The following is a 22260-nucleotide window of genomic DNA, read 5'->3' as shown; positions in this document are numbered from 1 at the left end:
CATGGAAAAATACTCTTATTACCAGCGTTTCAGTTATTGTTCATTCTATTTTATCAGTTTTTCTTTAAAAATGCCTGTCTTGGGCCGGCCCGGTGGCGCACTGCTACAGTGCGCCGCTTGGGAGTGTGGCGGGCGCTCCCGCCGAGGGTTCGGATCCCGCATACAGACCGGTTCCCGCTCACTGGCTGAGCGAGGTGCGGGCGCAGCACCTAGGTTTGCGATCCCGTTGCCGGTCCCGGTCCGGTACAGGCGCGACACTGAGGGTTGCGGTCCGTTGCCGGACACGAAAAAAAGACAAAAAGGAAAAAAAATAAAAATAAAATAAAATAAAATAAAAATGCCTGTCTTGACCTAATGAAGTGAGTTCAAGACCCACCGGCTTTACCTGTGCTTTTGGAACACTGTTGTAGAGGGCAGAATAAGCCATAAGCTGGGCTAGACCTTGAATATCACTTCGCATCCTTAGTGTCAGTCTTCCTAAGCAATCTGAAACCCCACCTGTAAAAATCTGTTTTTGTCTAATTAACTCCATTTCGAGGGGCAGCTTGGGAAGGAATGCAATGGCCCCTTGAATCCTCCTCTGAGGCTACTCCACCTGCCTAACTCTTCAGGCAAAAGACCTTGACACCCACTGCTGTGCCCAGAGTAAGACCTGTGAGACCTAGTGGCCCAGCTCTGGGGCTCTTCCCTTCTACCCAGCGTGTGGCTTCTGCCCCTCCAGTCTAGCCTAGACAGCCATGTGATGTTGCCCCATTAGCCTCTGGACTTCCATTTGAACAGCTCCCACTTCTCCTAAGGAATTAGATGGTGGAGACTCTAAGAGCACCTCCATTCTTTCTAATCTTGAGGAAGAATGAATAATAATAATGATGATAGCTGACTTTTATTCAGCACTTTTTCCAGGTCAGGCCCTTTATCAAGTTTTTTGGATCCAAATTTGCTGGACTTTTCAATCCTATCACTGGAGAGCTGGAGGAAGCGGCTCTGTGGTATGTGTACTCAGACATCTCTAGCTGTCAGCCTTCTCACGCCCACACTCGAGAGTGAGGTACATACCAGTCCTTCCAACTATATTCTCTGGGCCTCCTCTCCCAAGCATTTTCTTAAAAGAAGTCAGGGTACTCACAGGTGCTTTCCAAAGTCCTGTGCCTCTTAGAAAAAAATCTAGGTCTATGAAGCTCACTTGGCTCTGCTTAACCTTTTTTGCTTCCCCATGCCATTTACTCAGAAGGCCATATATACCTAGACACATATATGCGTACTTCAGGCCTGAGGTTCCTCACCTATAGGCTCTAGAAATTCACAAACACAACGAACACTGCTATTTGGTCTTTAACTTCAACAGAGTATTCAGCAAAATATGTGGAAAAATATAATTGAAAGATAATGTTCATCTTTCTATGAACTTTTTGAAGTACTCTGGTAATATACATAGACATCGTTGTGATTAGAAAGATACATATTCATTGAACACTGTAATTGAATCTACAATAACATTTTCTTTCCACTGTCGTGTGGTGGTGGAGGCAAACAAGAAATTTATTGACAGTATTTTAGAATGTGTCGGGAACTACTGCTGGGTTACTGTGCATGCTCTTGCTGATGGTTGTGATAGAAATCTCACTTAAATTGATAAAGAGACATGAAAAACGATTACATTGTATAATGTTGAACTTTAAAATAAAGCATTTATAAAAAAAGAGAAACCTCACTTAAGCGATTCAGTTTTATAATTTTTTTGCAAAGAAAATTACCATTAATTTTTAGAGACCTGTACTCTAAACTGTGGAAGATAAAGGGCTTCCCCTTTTGAAATCAGGGTAGATGGCACTTAGAGTTGGTATAAGGGAACTACACTAATGGCCTTAATTTGACAAGATTATATCCTTTCATTTAGAACTGAATTTAAACAAGAATGATAGAATTTTTTTCTCCTGAGGACTTTTTGAGCACTAGATCAGATGTTTTATAATTTATGGTTTCAAGATTCTAATTAGAGAAGACCCAGAGATCTGAATAACATGTAGACTTGATATAAAATTGGTTAGTGAATTTTTTTATGGTCTCTGATCAACAAACTCAAAGCTGCCTATTGGATTATTAGAATATTTTTATTTGAGGAGATAATTTATTTGTGAAATGAATAATTTAAAGGCATTAATTTGGGGCTATTTTAGTGATTTCTAAGATGGAAATAAAAAATAAATTAAAAAAATCAGGATGAGAAAGTCTCACAAAGGGGCGAGCAATGTCCTTTGTTTCGAAGAGGAAAATTGGACACTCTAGGAGTTAAAGTCCCCTGGAGATGCATAGTGCACTTCAGAAGCTGAAACTGAACTTCCTCAGTGAAAGGTAGTAGTCATGTGTCACTTAACGAATGGGAGAAATATGTCCTTAGGTGATTTCATCATTGTGCGAACATCATAGAGTGTACTCACACAAACTTAGATGGTATAGCCTTCTACACACAATAGACTATGTGGTGTAGCCTAATTCTCCAACCACTGTTGTATATGTGGTCCCTTGTTCACTGAAGCAAAGTGATGTGGCGCATAACTGTATATACCAAGTTGCACCCTCAGGCCAGCCTCCTGGGTGGAGAGATCTGGGAGAAGAGCCCTCAGCTTGGAGCCCTAGAGATTTCTAGGTTGTACACCCGAGAAGAAAGAGGTGCTTGAAGTCCACAGTGGCAGGGATCAGCATCTTGACAATGGGGTGTTTGCAGACTTAGTGCAAATGCTGGAGAATCTGTTTCCTCCAAACAAACCTAGTCTACTGATGTCATTGTTTCTCAGAACCTGGAAATTAGAATTTAGGTTTAATTAAATTAGACCCAGGATCATTCACTAATGTTAGCCTAAAATAAATCCCCTCTGCCACCCTGCTGGAAATAGGATGTCATGTAATATAATAACCTTTCTCTCTCTCTTTCCCTTGTTTCCATCTCTATTATTGTCTTTTTCTTTTGCTCTACTCAATCTCTATCTTCGTCTCTGTCTCCATTTCTCTCCCTTCCCTGTTTTAAAACATACATATATGGTCCAGGGTATGGTCTGTATTATAAATTGCCTTCTGTCACTTGCAGTTGGAGAAGCACAGCTGCTTTAGTTAGACTCCCTGCCACGGCTGAGCACTCCCTGCTTAGCAGTGTTCTAGTGAGAAGAACAGTCGCTTCGGGAGCCTCCTCTAGAGACTTAGTGGGAACTTGCAGACTAATTCTGAAAGCCAAAAGCACAACAATCAGGGATATTGGTGACCTAATTAGATCATACAGCCAAATTTTATTGTTTATAAACATTATTTTTCCTAGTTGCTAAGATAAATAAAAAATATTTATACTGAATAAAAAAGGTCACTTTGGGGAGAACTCTTTTGGGAGTATTTGCTGATTCTTTTGTGAATTTTAGTGTCAACACAGACATCAGAAACTATAGCCAAAACCTGTTTAGTAGATGAGAATGAATTTGTGCGTGAGACTTCTGAGCAAAGCTAACAGATACATTTTTTAAAATCCCAATTCATTTTGTAAGCTTGAAGACTGCTATTGGTGTTGAAGAAGCCATTTTATGCAGTAGTTCATCATCTGGATACCAGATGTCCTGGAGAATATGCTTTTTTTTTTTTTTTTTTTTAAGATGACCCTTTTTATGGAAAAAAAATTTTTTTTTTATGAAGTCTGGGGATAACCCATTTTCATGTTTTGTGGAAAAACTTATCTTAGATGCACAAGGATTTCTCTCTATTCAAACTACAAATGTTCTGTATCATATAATTTTATATATTCTCATTGAATCAACCCATATTGACTGTTACAATCACCTCGTATTCATAGCACACTGGGAGCAAAGCACAGTACTAAGAATTGTGGAGAATAACAAAATAAGTGATGTATAAATGGAGATTTCCAACTAATTATAAACATTTCTTTTGATGGTGTGAAAAGTCAACATTTAAACTTGTAATAGAAAAGGTGAGGTACTGCATACGTGATGCTATTTAGGCCAAAGTTCACCCATGACTAAAAGCAAGGAGTGAAAAACTGGGGAGTCATTTTCTTATTCAGTTTTTGAAGGAATGACTGTAGAATCAGCGTCCTCCCTCTGGTTAAGTTCCCCTCTCCTTGGAATCTTTCTCCTGCAGCTTTTCGAAGGCCCTCACCTACATGTCATGTCACATTAGTGAGCAGCAAGCCACACAAGACTTGGCTAGGATAGAAAAATCCTGTATTTCCTTGAGGGAAAAAATCTCCCATTTGTTTCCAGTTATTGTAAGTTATTTGTTTTTCATCTCAAGGTCTATCCCTACTGGATGTTAGTTGCGGGACACATTGTCAGTTATTTTGATGGTTAGTTTGTTGTTTGACTTTTAGAAAATAATTTAAGGCAACTTGCAAATATGTATACAATATTTGGGGAAAAAAGGAACATGGTGAGAAAAATGAGGCCAAGGGAAAATAAGGATGAGACAGGACAGAAGAAATGGCGATGAACTCACCCATGACTTCTCACAACACAAATTCTAGGTTCTGAAAGAAGACACTTCTGGTCCCTGAAGTAGTGACTCTTCTTCACCTGCTGCTTTCTCTCCTCAATCACTGTGTTGTCCATAAGGCCCAAAGTGGCCAGGAGAGATGGGGAAAGAGATTCTTTTTTATTTTTAGCAGCATTTGCAGTGGGTCTGGACCTGCCCTGGGTCCAGAGGGAAAGTTACTTGACATGCCACTATGGTTCAGGGTTGCTTTTTGATTCTTCCAGTGAGCAAGGACCTCAAATATCCCCCAACCATCTCCTTGTTATGGGATCTTTCTATATTCTCCTTAGCAGGTAGGCATTAGTATCTTTTGTTAGTGTTCATTACATATGAAGCATTTGCTAGATGTTGGCACATGCTATACCCTTGGGACAAAAAGAGCTACCATTTGCAGTTCTTGCCCTCAGAGAGCTTAGTGTAGAGGTAAAGATTTGTAGGAGCTTGGTGTATCTGATTTGTGAAACATGCCTTTTCAGCCTCCAAGAAATGTAAAAAGTGGACTTCAATACTACTGAACTGGATCTCTATCTCTTGACTTGCAGACATGTCCATGACATATTGTTAAGTGAAAAAAGCAAGGTGCAGAGTAGTGTGGAAAGTAGGATTCTTTTCCTGTAAAAACATACACGTCTCTGCCAAATATATGTATTTGTATGCTCATATATGTTTGTATAAGCAAGGAGAAGATTGTGGAAAGAACTGCATCAAACTATTAACACTGGTTAACATTAACAATTGGCTGGTATTGATTGGTTCGGAGGGTTTGGGGAGAGGGAGAGGATTAACTTTTCCTTTAAATAGGAAAAATACTATTAATTACAATTGCAATTAATAGCAATATTATTACTATGAATCCGATAAGCACATATTAGAATTTTAACTTGAAAGGCATCACATAAATTTTTAAAAACAAAGTTAGCAAATGAAAACTGTTTAGAGCTGAAATTTTGGTTTATGTTTTGATCAGCACATCATGCACCGAATTCAGAGACTTCAGGCTGACTGGGTCGTGGAAGTAGACACCTTCTTGAGTCAGACACCCTTTGGGTACCGGTCTTTCTCAAATATCATCAGCACCCTCAATCCCACTGCTAAACGACACTTGGTCCTCGCCTGCCACTACGACTCTAAGTATTTTCCCCATTGGGGCAACAGAGTGTTTGTAGGAGCCACTGATTCAGCCGTGCCATGTGCAATGATGTTGGAACTTGTCCGTGCCTTAGACAAGCAACTCCTTTCCTTGAAGGTATCTGTTTTCCTCTTGTTGATTCCTAGGATAAAATACATTAGCAGTAATTCAGAGTAAATTCTAGAATCCTTGGGGGAGTAAGAAGGCTATTTAGAAATGGAGACTTTTGGTACATTTTTGTTCTACTTTGGTACAGAATGATATGAGGTTGAATGGATATTAATTGGAAGATTACATGATTTGAAATGGGCAATAAGATACATTGAGATACATTGACAACATAAGATACATTGACAGTACATTTATTAATTGGCACCTGATTTTTCAGCTTGGACTGTGCATGAAATTAAATGCAACATTTCTTTGCAAAAAGTGAAGAAGGAGGAAGGTTGGTACAGGTATATGTATGAGAATTATGTTTTATAATGATATACGTTTATCTCTTTTTGTTTAGACAGCCATGAAACATCACAACCTTCTGATCTGAGACAGGTGGCTCTTGAGTTGGGGGGAGGGAGCTGCAGCAAAGTGATTCCAAAGCAGAGAGACATATCGAGATGAAAAGCGTGGAGCAGAAATGCATTATTGCTGTTATCTGTGAATCTCGTCTCAATTTTATGTAGCATGGCAGAGCTTTTGTTACCCTCTCAGCTCAAGATACTACTGGGACTCTCAGATGTTATTTCAGTCTCTGTGTTCTTCAGGGTATATTGGAAAAAAGTGCTAAACTAGACGAAGACATTTTGTTCTGCTATCACTCATAACCAAGTAAACACAACAGAGCCAAAACAAAAAACTTTGTTCATAGGCAACAAATGCCTTTTTTTCACCTCAGAACTTTAGGGAAGGTCCAGCCGTTGAGACAATGGGGATAAAGAAGAAAAAGGTTTATCTTGTAATGGAAGTAATAGAGATATTTGCTTCTATTTTTCCTGGATATGCAGAACTTGAAGAAAGCCAGAATTGTTTATATCCTCCAGTCTCCTTTTCACTATTTTTTTGTTTTATTTTGTTTTCTGAACTTTCTATAATGCCTTTGTCCCATGCTCTGCCTGCTTTTAATGAGCACCCTTCCCTAGCAATTGGGTTGAGAGAGTTTGGAAGCTGATATAAAAGTTTAATTTTTCATATGTGCATTTCTAGTATAAAGACATGAAATGAAAGGAAGAATGACTTAAATGCACAGTTCTGTGTAGTGAATGTGTTTTCTCTCGGTGAACTCCTTCACCTTTTTTTTGTACCTGCTTTTGGTTACCAGAAATAGAAAAGACTCAATGAGTTGTTGGGTGGTGATCCCGATTAAAAAATTCATGTCAACATATACATCCTCTTAATTATCCTTTTTATTACAGGTAAGTGGTGATGTGGAGAATTTAAAAAACAGAGCTGTTTCTGAATGCAAACTTTGAGAGTATCATATTCATTCTTCCAGTTATTCCTTAAATTTGTATTCAGGAGTTATTTTAAGTTTTTCAGCTGTCATGGATTGGGTAGGTGGTTGTGGAATGTGACCTGGGAGAGGGCTGGAGAGAAGACTGGATTAGGGTTTGAACTCTTTGCAGCCCCTCCTCTCTCCACTAATAGGATTGAAATTCATATCCACATCCCTCGCCTTGTAACTCGGCTGTGCCCTCCCACTGTAGCCAGTTGTAATTCCTTATGCCTTCACTCCAAACTTGGTTATTTGGCTTGTCTTGGCCAATGGGATGTCAGTAGATGTGACATAAGCAGAGGCTGGAAATGTGCTTATCAGTTGGGCTTGCTCACTTGTGTCTTTGCCATTACCATGAGAAGAGCATGTCCCAGCTGGCCTGCCAGTCCCAGCAGGAGGGTAAGAGACACGCGGAGCAGAGCCAGCCTCGCTGACTGCAGGGTGAAGCAGAGCTGCTCCAGCCAAACCCAGCCTAGATCAATTGTTCCCCAGCTGACCCACAATGGTTATGGATCCCAGGAGGATACGTAATTGTTTTAAGCCACTGCAGTAGGGGTGGTTTTCTGTGCCACATTATTGTGGCATTAGCTAACCGATACAGCCTTGGGTGGGGAAAGACTGCAGAATGGGAACACCAGTAACTAGGCATTTATAGTATTACTATGATGATCTTCACAAATCAGGCCACTCGGATTTTCTTAGCTCCGAGCTACTAGGCCGAGTTACTAGAAATTGAAGGCCGTGGCTTTTTCCTGACAATTCTGAAATGAAGCAAAAAGAGCAAGTTGCCTCATGGACTCAGAATCATTGTCCACCACATTCTACTCCTGTCTAAATGAATTGATGCTAAGAGAACAGAATGAAAGTGAATCATTGCACCGATCATTGGAATCACCTGGCTGTTGAAATTTCAGTGAGGCACCCCGACCTTCAAACTTGCAGAAGATGAAAACTACCTCCTTTTGCCCCCACCCTGGGCATTAGCAGAATAGCTCTTTTCCCAAGAAGTCTCATCCTGCCCCTGTGGTGGTAATTACGCTGTTTGATTTGGAGCTAGAACTTAGGAACCAGTCGAGGCCTTTGGAACACTGGATGCTTAGAAGTCACTGCTGAAGTATACACCTTACACCTTTTGCCAGTGAGAAAATGTTTAATTACTTATGCTTCCTTCTTTTTTTTTTTTTTTCCTTTTTGTCTTTTTTACTGACCGGTAACGGGATCGCAACCCTTGGTGTCGCGTTCGTACCGGGGACCGGCAACGGGATCGCAACCCTCGGTGTTGCGCCCGCACCGTGCTCAGCCAGTGAGCGGGAACCGGTCTCCACATGGGATCCGAACCCTCAGCGGGAGCACCGCTGCGCTCCCAAGCGGCGCACTCTCCAGTGCGCCACTGGGCCAGCCCTTATGCTTCCTTCTTAAAACCCTGAGTGCATGGGTATTGCACAAACACATGCTTGGCTTAATGCTGTTAAGAGTTGTGAGGGATTCAAAGTAAAATAAACTTTCCTTTTCTTATGGTCTAATTAAAGAGCAATATTAAGACAATTGAAATGATTAGCATACAAAAATAACTTAGTTTTAAGATGATAAAGGCATTTTTCTCCTTTTTTATGAAATTACCCTTAAGACAATCAGAAAAACTCCATTTTTGAAGAAACTAGAAAACATCTGTTAACGGGAACCACAAAATGAAGACAGAGGTAGATGAAGAAATGGCAAATGACCTCTCAGAATGGAGAGAAGTCACACTGCCCTGGAGAGGGAAGGAAATGGAAGAAGCCAGCTGGTCTCCTCCAGAATCCTGGAAAGGCTCAGGGATTGGAGGTATGATATGCTCAGGAAGGCAGAGGTGAGGCAGTAGATGGAGTGGAGAGTGTTTAAAAGTCTGCATAAGGAGCACTTAAATATACAGATTTCCAACCCACACCAGGCAGGAAGGTGAGTGCCCCACATGTACCTCTGCAGCAGATGAGAGAATATTTTTCTAGAGAAATTGAACCATGAGGGTTCTGAACTTGGGAATACCAGGTATTCCAGAGGGCAGCGGTGAGGCCCCCATGGAAGTCAGGGAGATTAGGTGAAAGTCTACATATTGGACAGTGAGATCTCCAGTCTTCCTCCCATTTCTAGCACCAGAAAGCTGGCAGCCAGCTGATACCTGTCAGGTAGGAAACTGGGGGAATCTTCTCCAGAGAATGTGAACCACCTCACAGACAAGATTCACAGACAGTGGCATGTGGAGGTCCTCAATGAAAACACTGATGGGGTACCAGGTTGCCCTCCAGCAAAACCAACCCATTTGTGTCTCCTACCAGCATTTTAGTACCTTATTCTTTAATGTGAATGAACTCAATGGAGGACCAGACATTTGAGGACAGTCTCCAGTATGAAAGAAGCAACACAAATAATACAAATTGAAAAATGAAGTATATGGAAATAGAGTACAAGGAGCAGAAGATAAGTTAAAGGACACAATTTTTAATATCCTTACAGAGATAAGAGGAGAAGTTATATCCATGAAATAAAAACAGAATGCTATAGTAACAGAACAACCACAGAATAAGAAAGGGCTTTTGGAAATTAAAAATTCTATTTTCAAAATAAAAAAATCAGTAAAACAGTTGGATACTAATGTAGAAGAAATATCTTTTCTACAGAGGAATGACAACAAAAGAGATGATTATTACTTCTGGGGGATCATTCCAGGAATTACAATAGGTCATATAAAAAGTATTGGGAATGAAAATGGTATTAGATTTCTCAATAGAAACCTCAGGAGCAAGCAAGTAATGAAAATGTGCCTTAAGTATTTTAAATAAAAATAATTTGCAACTCAGAATCCTCATACCCAGCCAAATCACATGTGAGAGTAGAATGAAGACATTTTCAGACATGTAAAGTCTCAATCATTTTCACCCCCATGTACTGTTTCATTTTTAGAAGTTACTTAAGATATTCTCCAGCAAAATCAAGGAACAAATCAAGGAAGTCATGGGATTTGGGTCCCTGGGAATCCCGTATAGGAGAGGCAGAGGGAGTCCCGAAGGTGATAGTGAGGGGAGACCTCAGGTAAGAGGTGGGCAGCAGGGTTGGCGAGTAGCCAGCCAGGCTGAAGCAAGCCAAAGGAGAGGCTCTGGGAGGATTACAGCCACAAAAAACAGAACTAGACAGACACATGAGAAGCAAAATTGCCACAGCATCTGGAAAGTTTGACCACGTAATTGTGGAGATATATGAAGCTAAAAGAAAATGAAGCAATGGAAAAGAGAGGCATGTGGTGAGGAATGGTGGGAAATAGGTTTGCAGAGGAAGGATGAACTGGATTTGTGCGTGTGTGTGTGCATATATATATGGGGGGGGAGAGAGAGAGAGAGAGAGAGAGAGAGAGAGAGAGAGAGAGAGAGAGAGAGCGAGAGAGAGAGAGAGAGAGAGCGAGAGAGAGAGAGAGAGAGAGCGAGAGAGAGAGAGAGAGAGAGCGAGAGAGAGAGAGAGAGAGAGCGAGAGAGAGAGAGAGAGAGAGCGAGAGAGAGAGAGAGAGAGAGCGAGAGAGAGAGAGAGAGAGAGCGAGAGAGAGAGAGAGAGAGAGCGAGAGAGAGAGAGAGAGAGAGCGAGAGAGAGAGAGAGAGAGAGCGAGAGAGAGAGAGAGAGAGAGGGCACGCCAGCCCATGGTTTTGGTTTGAGTAACTGCAAAGGTGGTGTTGCCATCAATTTAGTTGCGGAAGACTGTTGGTAATGTAGTTTCAGGAAAAACATCAGGAGTTGAATTTTGGCACTTTATGTTTGAAATGTCCATTAAAGATCTGTGTGGAGATTGTTCATTTGGCAATTTAATATGTGGGTCTGAAATCAGGGCTGGAGATATATTTTTTTGGAATTGTTGATATGTGTGTGTGTGTATGTGTTTGTATTGTATATATGTACACGCACACACATATATACGTACACTTATATATATAATTTAAAGCATCAAGAACAGATATCAAGGGACAGAGTGTGGACAGGGAAGAGAAGAGAACCAAGGAGCAAGCCCTGGGGCTCTCCAGCATTAAGAGGGAAGGGAAATCAAGAGAACCATCAGTGTTGACTGAGGTAGGAGGAATATGTTGTCCGAGGAGCCAAATGAAGAGAGCAAGAGAGAGTGATCAGTATTGTCAAATGCTGACAACAAGTCAAGAAAGATGAAGACAGACAGTTGACCATTGGACTTTGCAATGTTGAGGTCATTGGTGTTTTTGACAAGAGCAATTTCAGTAGATGGTTGACATGAAGCCTGACTGGGGTGGTTTAAGAAGAGGAATGGGAGACAGTGTGAGTAGACAACTCTTTCAAGAAGTTTTCCTACAAATGGGATAAAAAAAAAAAATGAGGCAGCAGTTGGTGGAGATAGTGGCGTCAAACATTTTAACATGAGAGAAGCAACCACATGTTTGCAGACTGATGGGAATTATCTAGCAGAGATAGAAAAGTTGATAATGTAGGAGACAAATGGTATTTGCTAGAGTGATGTCCTTGAGCAGATGAGAGGGGATAGGATTTAGTGCACAAGTGGAGAGACTGGCATCTAATACGAGCATGGCCAGAAGAAATCAAGATTATCAATTGGGAATGAGGATGGGTGAGGTGTTGCAAGTTAGGGAGGGGAGGAATGTGAAGTTCTGGAAGAGTGTGAGAGTGAATGAACTAAGAAAATACAGTATGACTGCCAGTCAATACAAAAAGGCTAACTTGAGGTTTGTGGTCATGGATTTTAAGTAAGACCAGACAGTGTGGTTATATATTTTCCTTTAACCAGGTTCAGTTGCATAAGTGCTGGCACAATGTAGGCAGACAGTTGGACTTAATGTTATGTGTTTGCCATGAGAATTTGACCAAGGCAGAGAGAGACAGGGAGCTGAAGGTATATGCAAGGGAGTGATTAGAGTGATTGGCTAAAACTTAAGCTAAATATGAAGTGAAATGAGAACATTATGGTGGTGAAGGACTGTGACGAGGTAAAAGATTCAATAGGTTAGGGATTTCAGTGGGTTGAAGGATTGTGGGGGCTGAAGTACCAGGACTGATCTGAAAGGTGAGGGTTGTTGTCAGACAGTGGAAAAGGTAAAATCGATCAGAACCCTATTCAACCTTCTCAATTCCACTGCTCAAATACCGTCTCTTCCATCAAACCTTCCTTGAACCCCGAGGATGCCATCTCTCATTGCATCCAATTTCCAGAGGACTTTTATGTTACTTGTGGCCTATGGCACATTTTGCCATGCTCATGAATTTATTTTTTGTCTCCCTAATCCAACTTAAGGATAGGTTCTCTCAAGGGAAAGGCTATAGTTATCATTCTTTGTGTTCCTGTAGCATTCCTAGGGCAGGTTCTTGAACCTAGACTCAATGAAAAGTTGCAGACTTAAATAAGGTGAGAAGCAAGAAAGATATGTGGTTGTTTCTGAGGAAGCACACTCTGATGTGGAGTTTAGCATTCAGGTAATTTATTAGGGTGTAGTCTTGAATCAACACTGGTGGCAGGGAGGAGAAAGAAATGGAATTAGGCAGAGGGAGAAGCTCAGCTGCAGTGCAGGTTCAACAGCAGCCTCAGCCAAGCCCCAGGGGGCTCTGGAGGTACAATGGTCCTTTAGAGAGCCCCAGTACCTGTGTATGTCAGTCATTGGCTGTGGGATAGTCCCAGGAGGAGGTGCAGCCCAGGCAGTCACTCAGGTGGCTGACAGCTCTCACAGCAGCTGAGGCAATACTTCCTTCTGGAGGGGATCTGGGTGGTGTTTCACACCGTTCATCATAGCACTTCCATAGTTTCAACGTCCTCTGAGGAGTAAGAAAAGAAATATAATACTTCTATTTTTAGAGGGGGTGGAAGAAGTAAGATTTACATGTGTGAAGATTGTGGGAGGTGTGATGATTTTTGGAGAGGAAGTGGTGTGAAGTAAATTTTGGCATAGTTTCACTTGCTTTGGTATCTTCCTTTTTTCATGGCACATCTATCTTTTTGCCCAGTTCAGAGAAAAGCTTGCTATTTTTAATCATCACAACACTGTTTGCTGTCTTTTTATTGTTCTTTTTACCAGAATATTTCAGACTCCAAGCCAGATCTCTCACTTCAGCTAATTTTCTTTGATGGGGAAGAGGCTTTTCTTCACTGGTCTCCTCAAGATTCTCTGTATGGGTCACGGCACTTAGCTCTGAAGATGGCATCGACCCCACACCCACCTGGAGCAAGAGGCACCAACCAACTGCATGGCATGGTTAGTCTGGGTAATTTCCATGGTGCTGTGGCTGCAGGCTCTGCCTCCAAGGAAAAGGTTGCTAAGGCCAAGTAAAGTTCTAAAAATGCCACGGCATCCATGGAGCAGAGTGTTTATAACAGAACATTCCTTGGCAGACATTGGGTTTTTGAGGAATCCCAGGGCGAAAAAAAAAAAAAAAAAAAAAATTCTGGGTTAGAAGCCAGGTTTGACTGAGCTTAATTAAAACAATGTAAAAAATCAGGTTAAGGAAACTTCAGATCCAGTTTCATCCAATGGGAGCATATTCCTCCAGTACCATACAGGGGTGGAGAGAGCAAATCCCTTCTTTGAGACCTCTCTAACGTCTGAGGAACTGGGTTTTTGGGGAATCCCAGGGGGAAAAAAAAAAAAAAAAAAAAAGATTCTGGGTTAGAAGCCAGGTTTGACTGAGCTTAATTAAAACAATGTAAAAAATCAGGTTAAGGAAACTTCAGATCCAGTTTCATCCAATGGGAGCATATTCCTCCAGTACCATACAGGGGTGGAGAGAGCAAATCCCTTCTTTGAGACCTCTCTAACGTCTGAGGAACATTAAGTCCTGGGAAATGGAGTAGGTGTGGGATAGGAGTGAAGAATTTCCTCCGTGGCTTTAAAGTATTATAATGACTCCAGCACGTATATGACATTTTTATGTGTTGATTTTGATATGGCATTTTTGATATGAGGGTAGGCACATTTTGATGCTGCCTTGAAACCTTATTTAATAAGGGGTGTAACACAAAGCCTTATTTTTATCTCCATTCCTGGTCCACACTCCATCCCTAATCCCTCGTCCCACTCCCAAATCCTTCCCCTACCCTGACTCTCTTCTCATATTTAACCTTTGCCCCATCCCTGAGTCCTCACTAACACCAGCTTGGAACTTCATGCTACCGTTGAGGCTTCATTCTTCCCAGGGCCTTCGTGTATTTCTGACCTGCACCATGTCTGTGAACTGATAGCTTATTTCTAACCCCCCACTCATGCTTGTCCTTTGCCTTTTCATTGATATTTACACTGTGGGTCCAAATAGCCATATTTAATGCCTTCTTTGCATCTAACATACTTCCTACTGCCATTCTCTCCCTCCCACTGTCCACTGGAAGCTCAGAATGGGTCAAGGGAATATGTTCGACACCTCATTCTTAACTTATGCCCAAGAGGCTAAAAAGGGTTCAGAGAAGGAGAAGAGACCTGGTTGATCAGTAGTAAGAATAAAGGTTTTCATTTATCAGTCCAAATATGTGAATCCACAGTGATAGTTAAGACTGTTTTCCCCAGAAACAAACTCTTAGTAGTTTATCCAACCTTGTGAATATGTTTCTATTTCAAAAATCCTTTTTTTTTCAGTGAATATATTTGTCATTCATGAGTTTATACATACTGTGTCTTTAAAATCATAGACTCTGAAAAAATTGATCTACTATGTGTCAGGATCTATGCCAGCTATTTACCCATACATTATTTCACTTACATAAATCAGGACGTTTTAATCTAGGGGTCAGTCTTTAGGGAGTCCTCAAGCCTGCTTGTTTTGTGGCTCAGCCAAGTGAAGGAACACTGGTTTAATTACAGAGGCTTATAACCAGAAGAGACCTTTGGAGATCAGCTAGTTTGAGCTCTTCGTTTGATGCACAAAGAAATGGAAATCCACAGACACAGTATAGTCATATAACTCCTATACAAGGAATTGTTCTCAGATGATGCTTGATCAATACATACTTACTCTCCTATAGAAAGTTGTATAATTATAGATTAAGAATAATATGGCTAATTAGAATGGAACAGAAGATCAAAAAGGCTTGGATTCCTATCTGAAAATAAAGTAAATGCATCTTTTTTAACGTATTAAATATTTATCCAAATGTCTTCTTTCTAATTTATCCTTAGTGATGTCCCTCTGTGATTATTTACATGAAGAGTCAACAATCTGCCATTTGTCCACATTGCATAAGAAAGATTTAAGAAGTTCTCTAAAATAATTAGCATACAATGTTATTAAACTTTTTGTTCATTTACACAGTTCCCAATATTATTCTTGGTTACTAAAACGCAGTTAGTTTTGAGAAATTGTTTTTCTTTATTGATGAATATGAAACATGTTTTGGTGATATTGATTAAACAGTATTCTTTCTCCCTTAGGATTTATTGGTCTTATTGGATTTAATTGGAGCTCCAAACCCAACATTTCCCAATTTTTTTCCAAACTCTGCCAGATGGTTTGATAGACTTCAAGCCATTGGTAAGCACTACTATTTTAAAGAGTAAAACATGGTTTCTTCCTACTAACAAACACTACATTTTAAAATTCAAAATTTATAGTTAAGTGTATGATTTGAACATATAATATACTGGCTTTTTTTTCTTACTTTATCGATTAGTTTATTATTCCTATTCAGCTCTTTTAGTAGGCCTAGTTTATTTTCCTGCATGAAACTATATTCTGAAATGGAAACAGAAAAGACTACATTTCATGAATGGGATTAGAAGATGGCATTTCTTTTTTTTTTTTTGTCTTTTTCCGTGTCCGGCAACGGATTGCAACCCTCAGTGTTGCCCCCGCACTGGGCCGGGACCGGCAACGGGACCGCAACCCTCAGTGTTGCTCCCGCGCCTCGCTCAGCCAGCGAGCGGGAACCGGTCTGTATGTGGGATCCGAACCCTCGGGCGGGAGCGCCGCCGCACTTCCCAAGCGGCGCACTATCCAGTGCGCCACCGGGCCGGCCCAGAAGATGGCATTTCTGAAGCAGTGGGTGGTGGTCAGAAAAAGTAGGAAGGACCAGACACTGAAGGAGATTGTTTATAACCAATAATTGTAGTTTCTGATGATGAAATCAATACATGTTCATCATAGACCATTTGATAATTACAAATAAAATAATAAAATCTCATGTAAATTAACAACTCAAAGATAACTATGGTGCCATAGCTTTTCCACTGAGCACCATATTACAATTTCTGTACCAATAAATATATTTCAAAACCAAACCAAACCAAAACAAAACAAAACTATATTCATGTTTGCATATCCTTAGAAATGGTTTGGAATATTTTCCCAGAGTCCTGTTTGAAGCATATGCAATGCATTTCTAGGGAAAACTTTACTCAGCAAAGTATGTTGGCTAATGGTGAATATTATGTCATTACAATGATACCAAAATAAATCTTTATTTTTCTTTCTTTTCCATCTCTGTCTTTGTCATCTTCTGTTTTTCTACCTTATCCAGGCATTATTTTGTTTTAAATCTAGTACACTCACTGTCTTTTCCAAAGAAGTAAGAGATCAGGATGAATAGAAAGCCAGATCCTTTAAGAGCCATTTAAAAGGAGAGTTAGAGTCAAATAAATGGGAATAGACTAGTCCAGACCAGGTCAGGCCAGGCCAAGAAACATAGATATCTGTGGCTCAAGAGAGGCCTGGGGCTTGGAGAGGGAAAAGAAGAATTACTTCTTCCCTTCATACTCTCCCACCCCACCCAAAACAAAGCAAAACAAAACAAAAACAAACCCTTTAGACATCAAGGGAAAGATGAAAATGAGATAGAGCTTTATTATAGAATCCAGGCCAGGAGGCTGCTTTTGAGGCAGGAACTTCATGCTAGAAATTCCTTTCTAGCCACACAAACTTCCTGGAACAAGACAGAATTGTGTTACTTCTAAGAGTGGAAAAAGCACTGCCATCTTAACTCACGCTTTTGCCATGAGTTAAGAATTTGCCAGTTATCCAGATCTAGATCTTATGAAAGAAACTTCTACCTGAACTTCAGATGCACATCTTTGGCAAATTTCAATTCCTAGTTTGAAAGAATTGCTGTTATGGTATTATTAATATAAACTTCTTGGGCCACTTGCTTGCAACACGTTTTCCTTACTTTGATAGTAGCCTCAAGAAATTGGGTTTGGCCTTCTTTTAAGCATTTTGTGCACTTTTTAAAATTTCTTGTACTGGAGTAAACATATATCAATAACTTGCACCTTAATGCAATTTTAACCCATTGTGCTCCCTTTCCTAGTGGTATTTATGCTTCAAATCATATCTCTAATTATATAAGGAAAAGTTGTATCCTATGGTAGAGGAATTATAAGTATCAATGAGCAGTCAGAAATTATTGTTTTTGTTGGTGGTTAGGGCTTCATCAATGTTCCTAAAATCATATTACATATGTTTGCTTACCAGTTGGCCTAGTTTTACCCTTTAAATTTAGCAATTAAAAAAATAAACACCTATGCTAGGTAGTTTCATTTGGTTGTCTTATGACCTTCTTGTGATCTCTTGTCATCTTGTAACACATAATAGGGGTTTTAGGTTATAAGGTGACAAAAGTGATAAAATGCAGGCCAGTGGTTCTCAAACTTTAGTGTGCATCAGAATTACCTGGAGGGCTTGTTATGACACACATTGCTGGGGCTCCACCTCCAGAATTTCTGATTCAGTAGGTCGATATGGGACCAGATAATTTGCATTTCTAACATGTTCTCAGATGCTGCTGCTGCTGCTGGTCAGGGACCACACTTTGAGAACTGCTGATATAGGTCACAATAGGTATCCCTTTTCCATAGTGGCCACTTGATATACTTTATCCCTGTTCTGTTTGAGTATTCCCCCTTTTAAGCTGCACATCTCCTCTAAAGGCATTCTTCATGCAGCATCTTGGAACTATAAGCATCTCATCTGAATTTTTCTCCCATTTTCCTCTGGTTTTCTCATTCTCCATCTCTCCATTTTTCTGTTGAGTTTCTACCTCTAAGGATGGTCTCACGTGTAAGTGCCATGTGTGACTCTTCTCCAAATGTACACACCCAAGTTCAGCCCAGATGTTCGTTGGGTGTGACTGTACTCACTGCTGTGTAATATTTTTAAAATGATGGCCATATGCTGAGATTTCAAATTTCTTAAAGAAGGATGCATTCTGAGTCTTGACCAGGTAAAAATAGATGTTCAACTACTGTCTAATTGTCATCTGCAGAATATGAACTCCATGAACTGGGTTTGCTCAAAGATCACTCTTGGGAGAGGCAGTACTTCCAGAATTATGGTTATGGAAGTATAATTCAGGATGACCATATTCCATTTTTAAGAAGAGGTAATGTGTGTGTGTGTGTATGTGTGTGTGTGTGTGTGTGTGTGTGTGCGCGGAAGTATAATTCAGGATGACCATATTCCATTTTTAAGAAGAGGTAATGTGTGTGTGTGTGTGTGTGTATGGGTGTGTGTGTGTGTGTGTGCGTGCGTGCGTGCCTGGCCATGTGCATTTTTTATCTATTGTATTTATTATATTTTATGTGCATTTTTAAATTCCAAGACTATATATCACTTATTCACTCTTATGAGAATATCATCTTATCTTATCAATGTTTTGAGCCTTGGCTTATTCCCAAACCTTATGTAGCTTTCTGGTGCCATCGGATAACTCTCTTCAGCAGTGAAACTTTCCAGGTCTTTAATTGCTGCATATGTTTGAGAAGAAAATTAAATATGAATGATAATCGGTACATTGTTAATCAGTAAAACCATTCTTCTTTAAAGACTGACTGCACTAAATTTATATATTAATTATCTGAACCAATCTAAATTTTAAATGATCTAAAAACAGATAATGAAACTAATTTGAATGAGAGCCTATCTTTAAAAAAGAAATATATATATTGTGCTGTAAATAAGCTTTCACCAATATGTGTCTTCTGATTATGTGCCTGTAAGCTAGAAGTCAGATACTTAAACCAAATTGAATGCGAGGGAAGTGTAGACACTCCCTCACTTGATCTTTGTTGATGCTAGGTATGATTCAGATGCAACACTTTATGCTTTAATGCCCTTACCAGGCCACTCTCTTCAGGTTATCAAATGAAATGACAGAGCCCACCATTGTTCATTGAAAAGGAGGAATGATGGGCCTGAAAGTAAGTGCTCCTCTTCCGGTCTTATGTTTCTCAGTAAATGGTCTACATTTACCAATTACTCAAATCAGACTCCTGGTAGTTGTCTTTAATTCTGCTCTTTCCCTGTGTCCCACTTCCATGTCTCACACATATTCAGTTTTAGGTCGTCAAGGTGGCATCTAAGTGTAATACTGATATGCAGCACCAGGCCTTGGTGATAATTCCTATTCCCTCCATTTTGCAACAAGCTAGAAGTGTGAAGAACCATTAAATTAAATTAATCGATTAATTAGAATCATTGATCATATCATCTCATGGCTTCTATTTTCTTATGAAAGTCATTCCAAATCTTTGAGGACATTTTAATTTTTTTCCTACACTTAAAATATTTATGAAATCTCATATCCCACTGACATCTTGCCTTCCCCTTCATGGAGTTAGATTGTATTCTTATACTTTGTGTAACTCTGGTAGTAATATTCATTGTGTCAAGATGGTAGAAATCTGAATAAACCCAAGGATTCTTGCAGTAGATTCCCAATTGGTCTCCAGATTTTGCTCTTGCTTCACTATTCTTTGCATAGGAATTAGAGTTATCTTTTAAAAATGTAAATCAAGTTATGCTACTTTCCTTTTTAAAATCTCTAGTGGCTTGCCATTGCATGGAGTAACACCCAAAGTCTTTACCATGACCAACGAGGGCCTTCATTTTCAGACTCTCTTCTCTTCTTTCTCTTCTCTCCTTCTTCTCTCCTACCTCTCTCTTCAGCTGTTGCTCTGACCAGCCACATTGGTGTTCTTGCTGTTCTTCAAGCAGGCCAAGCACACTCCTATCTCAGGATGTTTGTACTTGCTAATACTGCTGCCTGGAATGCTCATCTCAGATCTTTGCATGGCTTGCTTTTGCTTTGGTGTGTGTCTCTATTTAAATATTAGCTTCTCAAAGAGGCCTTCCCTGACTTTAAATACCTCCTCTCTTGGTCCTGCTGCCTGCCTCTCATGCTCTTTACTCTTATCTTGTTTTATTACTCTTAATAACCCTTATCACATCCTAAAATTATGTTTTATATTTGTTTACTTACTTCTTTCTCCATTGGAATGTAAGCTCCATATGGGCTCCATTTGCCTTTTCACTAATGAAACCTCAACTCCTAGAACAGGAACTGGTATATAGTAGGTGCTTTATAATTATTTACTGAATTAATTAATATTTGCTTAATGAATGAATGATTTTGGAGTACAAGTGGTAATATATAAGGAAGTATACAGAAGATGATGAATTATCAGTTGTCTTTATACGGTATAGAGCTCCCTTAGCTTGAAGAATAACACTTTCTAATTTACTCACTGGGAATAATGCACTTAATGACAAGTGGGTTCTTTCTTATTAGGTGTTCCAATTCTACATCTGATACCATCTCCTTTTCCTGAAGTCTGGCATACCATGGATGACAATGAAGAAAATTTGGATGAATCAACCATTGACAATCTAAACAAAATCTTACAAGTCTTTGTGTCGGAATATCTTCATTTGTAACATTCTGATTTAGTTTATGGTAATTGCTTCTAGCATCAAATTCAAAAGTCAAGGCATCATTCAACATAATCTGACTCCAGACAAATGCTGTGTGAAAACTTCTATCCTATAGATTCATTCTGTAGGTGTCTTTGCATATGTGATCAATGAGTCCTAGAATATTTTGCCCTAAATTGCTCATTAATTTTCAGCTAGAGATTGAAAAAGGGAACGTGTAAAAAAAAAAAACCTCAGAAAATAAATATCTTAAAAAAATTCCTTTAGATAAAAATTATGAAGTAAAATCAGATTCACTTATTCAATATCATAGTTTTCTAAACAGTATTTAAATGTGATGGTGGTGTGCAATATGTATTCTTAGTTTTATGATTTTTCATACTTGGGAGTCTATTACAAATAACATAAAACAGATGTAGTTTGAAGGCTCTCAAGTTGCTTTGAGAAATCTATGTAGGGTTAATTTCATGGAAATTAAAAATCAGAATTAAATGACATGTTGTGACTTTCTTTTATAAATGCATATTATTTCTTTTATATATATATATGAATTTCTTTTTATCTGTATAAATGAAGAATTATATAACTTAATGCATAGTCCACTTTTTATAGAGTTTTATTAAAAAGTTTTAACAAATTTAACATTTTATTGTAAAAATACCAAAAACATTGGAAAGTGGAGAAAAGAAGAAAACTATAATCCCATTATATTATTAGAAGCACCATTAGCTTTTTGTTTTTTTTCTTCACTTTTTTTTAATGCATATTTTTCTTATATAGATATAATCAAATTGTGTCCACAATTTTTTGGCCTTTTTTTTTCCTTGTTAAATTATGTAATTATCAGATATGTATTTACTGTTTTGGTCTTGGGTTGAGATGAAGACAGAAAAAGACTGTTGAGTGTGACCTCTAGAGTCAATATTAAGATAACACAATAGTAGCACTGTAGTTATGATAATTTTTGTGCAGGTAAATTATATCATATTCAAGTTTGATTAATTATTTATAGCCTATTTTTTTTTCTTTTAGAAATACATAGGCATACATGGGTTGTATTTAGCTATAGGAAGCAATTGTCTAGAAATACAAACTTGGTCAACTAAACAATGAGGAAATTGAGCCTACCGAATGGAAGAAGGTAGTTGGGGCCACTGTTTTCTGTGTGTTTCTCTTTCAGAGGAGATATTTGGTAAATACCCACTGAATTAATGTGCTGGGGCTGGGTAGAGAGTGAGTCAGACAAGCTGAGTGGGGAAGTAATGGCAGCTTTAAGTTCAATGACAGTGGAAGTTATTGGGAAAGTGCTTGACTTGCTAAATAAAACATACTTTCCAGGTAAGAAAAAAATAAATATAGTTTTATCTATATGACTATGTATAATTATGTAAAAGAATATAGCCAGAATTATATACATTGTGTTTTT

At 39.2% G+C, this 22260-nt stretch overlaps 1 protein-coding gene across 1 annotated transcript in view; it reads left to right on the top strand.

Annotated features, from left to right (window-relative positions):
- Positions 1-21331, top strand: part of QPCT (glutaminyl-peptide cyclotransferase) — a 39554-nt gene extending 18223 nt beyond the window's left edge. The window contains exons 4-7 of the mRNA XM_008588245.1: positions 13223-13399; positions 15563-15662; positions 18388-18504; positions 20692-21331. Of these exons, the coding sequence (XP_008586467.1) occupies positions 13223-13399; positions 15563-15662; positions 18388-18504; positions 20692-20837 (540 nt within the window). The 3' untranslated portion in view covers positions 20838-21331. The remainder of the gene's footprint in view (positions 1-13222; positions 13400-15562; positions 15663-18387; positions 18505-20691) is intronic.
- Positions 21332-22260: the final 929 nt, after the last annotated feature.

The sequence above is a fragment of the Galeopterus variegatus genome, unplaced genomic scaffold (genome assembly GCF_000696425.1).
Source record: "Galeopterus variegatus unplaced genomic scaffold, G_variegatus-3.0.2 Scaffold4739, whole genome shotgun sequence".
Lineage (NCBI taxonomy): Eukaryota > Metazoa > Chordata > Mammalia > Dermoptera > Cynocephalidae > Galeopterus > Galeopterus variegatus.
The sequence above is the reverse complement of the archived record's forward strand: the minus strand, read 5'-3'. Positions and strand labels throughout refer to the sequence as shown.